Source organism: Chrysochloris asiatica, unplaced genomic scaffold, assembly GCF_000296735.1.
Source record: "Chrysochloris asiatica unplaced genomic scaffold, ChrAsi1.0 scaffold00077, whole genome shotgun sequence".
In the NCBI taxonomy this organism is placed as follows: Eukaryota; Metazoa; Chordata; class Mammalia; order Afrosoricida; family Chrysochloridae; genus Chrysochloris; species Chrysochloris asiatica.
The window spans coordinates 10,967,477-10,973,027 of record NW_006408595.1 but is presented as its reverse complement, the minus strand read 5'-3'; the positions used below and the strand labels follow the sequence as shown (position 1 = coordinate 10,973,027).

The 5,551-nt window shown below is 39.9% G+C and overlaps 1 protein-coding gene across 1 annotated transcript in view; it reads right to left on the bottom strand.

Annotated features, from left to right (window-relative positions):
• Positions 1 to 2,266: 2,266 nt before the first annotated feature.
• The window catches only part of ANO6 (anoctamin 6), a 283,578-nt gene continuing 280,293 nt past the window's right edge, over positions 2,267 to 5,551 (bottom strand). Inside the window, exon 20 of the mRNA XM_006865322.1 lies at positions 2,267 to 2,789. Within this exon, the coding sequence (XP_006865384.1) occupies positions 2,583 to 2,789 (207 nt within the window). The 3' untranslated portion in view covers positions 2,267 to 2,582. The remainder of the gene's footprint in view (positions 2,790 to 5,551) is intronic.

Here is a 5,551-nt window from a genome sequence, read left to right as displayed (position 1 = left end):
CTGCAGACAGAGCCTGCATTTATTTTCCTTCATCGCCGACAAGTCAGTACTAGACTCAGAGTGCCAGACATCCCATTTGCTGCCTTCAAAAATGTAGAGCTCTTTCTCTCCTGTCCACAGCAGCACAACTTAAGTGAAGAAGATGATTTTCTCAGCTGGGGTCATGAAAACCTGAATCCACTGTCCTTCTTAAACTCTATCCTCTATACTGAGAGATAAGGTAAAAATATTTCCTTTTTAATGCTGATGTAAACAGTACATGGTTGTTCAATCAAACACTAGGAGACCGTTAGACACATGGGAGAAGAGGTAATGCGAGCCAAAGTGACACCCACTTCCGGGAACACTATCATCCACAGTGGCACTCCCTGTTCAGGTTGTGCAGAATGAGAAAATGCTTCCTCTAATGGGAAGAGCTTCATCTATCCTACCCAGGGCAGTTAGACCTCAGGTGGACTGCCTTTTTCACTTTCTGACCACATCATTATCAAGAAGGTTAGTGAAATGTTGTCTCTGATCCACTGGGTCATTCCAAAGTCCAGAACACTGCTTTGATGAGCCCAACATAAATACTGCTTTTAAAAGTGGATGGCAGGCATTTGAAATTGTGGTCTGGAGTTACTCTATTGTAACCAGTTTCTAGAATCGGATTAGGGAAACATGTTCCATTTTCCTTTGCTGTTGGGATTCTAAGTAGATTGACTCTGACAGCACCTGAGCATTTAACAGCATCACAGTGGTTGAGACTCACCCACAAGAAAGTGGAGCAAATCACCTTCTTCACCTACGCTTAGACTGATCTGTCACCAGGCAGGGTGAGAGAGGCAGACAGTGTGCCTTCTCCAGAGTCTACCAGGGGGCCAGGCACTTAAAAGGCTGCCAAGAGTAGCAAAAGCTGCTAAATTGAACAAAACTGAGAGCAAAATATACATTGTGGTACAAAAGTTCAATAGAAAGCAATCTCCACATGATGTTAGGGCACATTTATCAATCTAGTCTCAGTTTTTACCCTTAATTGCCTGATTGACTTTAAAGGCGACTAGAAAGTCAAATCAAATCCAGAGTCTCTTTTCTGGATTAGCAATAATTTGGGTAAACCAGTTTCTACCTCCTCCCACCCTCAACACTCCTTTAGTACACACATACAATTACATTACTTGATGCTGAGCTGGGAGTAAGAGATGAGGGTCCAAGGAAGCCACATTCACTAAGGCAGATGCTTTGGTATGTTGATTGATTTGGCATATAGAAATAATGCAAAGTCATGCAGAATCCCTGAAGAAAGGTGTTCCCCACACAAGAAAGGTGGGTTACAATTTGGGCACTTGTAGATCTTTCAATAATGCACAGGGTCTTCATGCCACATTGACAATGCAGTGAGCCATTCATGAGGATGCTTGGTGGCCTGTAACACTGCATATCCGGTATCCATTGATGGGAAACTGATGGGCTTACTTTTGCCAGACTATTACATTGATAAAAGTGCAATTTTAATCACTTGATTTCATTTCCCCCCCAAGAAGCCACATATCTCTTTAGAATAGAAAAATTATCCTGGTCAATGTGAGTTATAATTCTATTGAAATCTATAACCTTCCCCCACTTTTATCATCTTATTCCTTTGAGGTGTGCAAAGCAGTCAACATTGATTAGGCACAGAACATTCTAGCAATCTTCCTGGAAGATCAAAGGTGTCATTGTGGATTAGTACAAATATGCTTCAAAACCTTGCTATCTTCACTCCAATCCATTGAGTATTTCTTTGAGACAGAGACAGATCAACACGAAGACTGAAACTATTTCCTCTTGTTAACTGTGGCTTCCCTTTCTGTAGAGGTGTGCGAAATACACCTAAATGTTGTGAGCTTTTGAGTCTACTTGCCTCTTAATACGATGAATTCTGACTTAGTTATTTTTAATCATGAAAAATCTAGTAAGTCAGTGGCATGTCTAATCTTTACGATGGTACAATACAGGACAAGTAACTCTAGAACAGACCTGGCAAAGTGAAGAAATGAAACACTGTCTGTGGTGCTTAAGAGCAGAGAAGAATGAAAGTAACCAAACCTAGTTGTTGTTGTTGTTGTTAAGTGCCGTCGAGTCGGTTCCGACCCATAGCGACCCTGTACAGGTTTCCGAGGGTGTAAATCTTTACGGGAGTAGAAAGCCTCATCTTTCTCCCGCGGAGCGGCTGGTAGTTTCGAACCGCTGACCTTAAGGTTCGCAGCCCGATTCGTAACCACTACGCTACCAGAGCTAGAGGGGGGAGAAATAAGAATCCATCTGCTTTGAAGGGATGGCTTTAAGCTCACTGACTTTTCTGTGTTGCTAAAATTCCAATTTTTACCAAAAAGTAACATTTTAGCTTTTCCAGGTGATTGGTTTTATGCTCTTCTTGATCCAAGTTGTACATTTTCTAGTTCCTGCATCGGTAGCTGAAACTGAAAAATAATCTACATGGAAACAGCCATAGTTAAGACTCATATTTGCAAAGTGATTGAACTTAAACATTCTCATTAGTGATTCATAATGTATTTTCACAAAGCTAAATTCCTTAAAGTGCTTCTCAGACCATAAAGCTCTTATTCTGATTTTTGTCGTAAATTGTTATCTACTGCTTCTATCATCTTCTCAGCTATTCCCCCCATATTCTTTTTCACGTCTTTGAGGTGATTCTCATGAAGAAGCTTTTGGGTTAGGTATTTTTCTCTCTTTATTTTGCTCTTCGTTCTTTTCGATACATCTGGAATTGCATATGAAATGAAAAATTTCACAGAGTAGATGACATGCTGAGGGAAAGAAGAAGAAACAGGTCAGTCACAAAGAAATGGAGGGAAACAGAATTCATTCTCATTCATTGTTTGCTTGTCGTTCTAGTAGTCTATTGGAACAAGGCTGTGGCTATGCTATTTGTATAACCAACCTCTTATGCCACAGTGTGTAATGAAGGGTGTGCCTCTGCCTAGGAGTAGCATTGTGTTACTTTACAGGCTTAAAAGAATACTATTTGATATGTAAGGAGCCCTGATGGTATAATGGTTACGTAATCATCTGCTAACCACAAGACCTGAAGTTTGAAGGTGATCTGCTCTTATATAGATTACAGCCCAGGAAATTCTACCAGGCAGTTCTGGTGTGGTGCCACAGGACAAGCACTAGATCACTAACCTCAAGGTCAGTGGCTGAAACCCACCTAGAAAGGTCGCTATGAGTTGGAACTGACTCAACGGCACTTAATAGTAACTATGTAGGGTCGTCATGAGTCAGAACAGACGACAGCACACAACATTTGATATGGAGGAAAGAGTACAAGGGGGCTTCAAAAAGTTCATGAAAAATGTAATGAAAAGATAATAGAATTATTCTATGAGCTTTGTGGTGTGTACTTATATTTCTAGTATATATGTTGTTGTTGTTGTTAAGTATGTGGAGTCAGTTCTGACTCATAGCGATCCTGTACAGGGTTTCTGAGGCTGTAAATCTTTATGGGAGCAGAATGCCTCATCTTTCTCCTGTGGAACAGCTGGTAGTTTCAAACTGCTGACCTTGAGGTTCGCAGCCTGACTCATAACCACTACGTATTAGTTATAAATTAGACAAAATAAAACATGTACCACTCAACCCACAATTAAACCTAAGAACTAGGACACTGATAGTACTCTGGCATTTTTTGTGGTTCATTTCCTAAAAGCCCCAAGGATTAGGAAGGAGAAGAGAAGGAATGAGGTGGCAAAGAAACTGAGATGAAATGGCTACTGAGATAGGAGGAAAGCGAAAAGATTGTGCCCTGGGAGCTGAGTGAAGGAAGGGTTTCAAGGAGGAGGGATCGGCTGCTTCAAATGCTGCCGCGAAGGTTTCAGGTAATGTGAGGGTGCAGAATTGATTGATTCTAAGACTTACCAACAAGATGGCCACTGGCAATTTTGGCAAGCGTAGTTACCATGTGGTGGAGGGATGAAAGCATGAGTAAAAGAATAATACGAAAACAAAGGACAAGAAAAATTGTGGACAGCAAGCATTGATAAATCTTTTCAAGGTGTTTGCTGAACAGAGGAGTGGTGATAAGTTAGATCAAGAGAACTTTACTTTGAGCTGACACAGATATTGCCATGTTAAATGATGGTGGGCATTATACAGTAAAGAGGGGCAAATTCAAGTGGAAAGAGAAGTTTGGTCCCCCCCCCCTTTCTTTTCATCTACTTCTGAGGTAAGCAGTATTTATAAGATAAGTAGAATTTCAGTGTTCAGTCATCCTTGCATTTCTGGGAAAAGGCAATTTTCATGATGTTAATGCTTAAAAATATATTGCTGGATTCAGTTTACATCTATTAGAAAGATCTTTGCATCTATGCAGTTTTGCAAATATTCCTTTCTCTTTCTGTTCTTGTGAGGTTAAAAGTATTTAGGCTACTCTTGGTCTCATGCAATGAGTTGGAGGGTATTTCTTCTTTTACTGATTTCTGGAAGAGTTTTGTTGAAGACTGAACAAAAAGTTTAGTATAACTACCTTATAAAACCATGTGGTCTTATGTTTTCATTATGAGAAGATTTTCAGTTACAGAAGGTTTTACGTAAGTCTATGTTTACAGTTATGTTCTTAAGCATTTTGAAGATATTAGACTACTCTCTTCAGGCTTCTACTCTGTTTTTAGAAAAGTCTGTGGGATAATGTAATGACCTCTAAGGTCAATTGGAGCCACAAGGTTGGTGGTTCAAACTCACCAGCTGATCCTGAGAAACCCTATACAGGTTCGCTATAAGTCTAAACCAACTTGACAGCACTTAATAACACTGTCAGTATAATTTTAATTTCTTTGTTGAACATCTGTCATTTTTCTCTGGTTACTTAAGATCTCATCTTTGGTGTGTTGGATTTTCATTATGATATGTTTAAGTGTGGATTTATGTTTTATTTATTCTCCTTGATAGATGTACTTTCTGCTCCAGGTTTTATATCTGTTCTGAAAACTTCATAGCCCTTAGCTCATTAGCTCTTTAAATATTGCCTTTCCTGTATTCTCTATTCCTTCTAATTTTTTTTTTTAAAGTTACTCCTCCTATTCTGTCTTTTATATATTTAATCCCTTTTTCATGTTTTCCATTTTCTTTCTTCTTTGGGATGTATCATTGTTGTTGCTGCTATGTGCTGTCGGGTTGATTCTGAATCATAGCAACATTGTATACGTTTTCCAAGGAGTGCCTGGAGGGTTTGAACTGCTGACCTTGTGGTCTGCAGTACAGTGCGGATCCTACAGTGCCTGGGAGTCCCTGGGATGTATTGTTGTCGTTGTTAAGTGCAGTCGAGTCATTTCTGACCCATAGCGACCCTGTACAGGGTTTCCGAGGCTGTAAATCTTTACAGGAGCATAAAGCCTCATCTTTCTCCCACGGAGTGGCTGGTAGTTCGAACTGCTGACCTTAAGGTTTGCAGCCCGATTTGTAACCACTACACTACCAGAACTCCTTTGGGATGTATTAGGGGTAATTTATTGAGATCAAACTTCTAATTCACTACTTATCTCTTCAGATTTACCTAAACTTCTGTTTAACT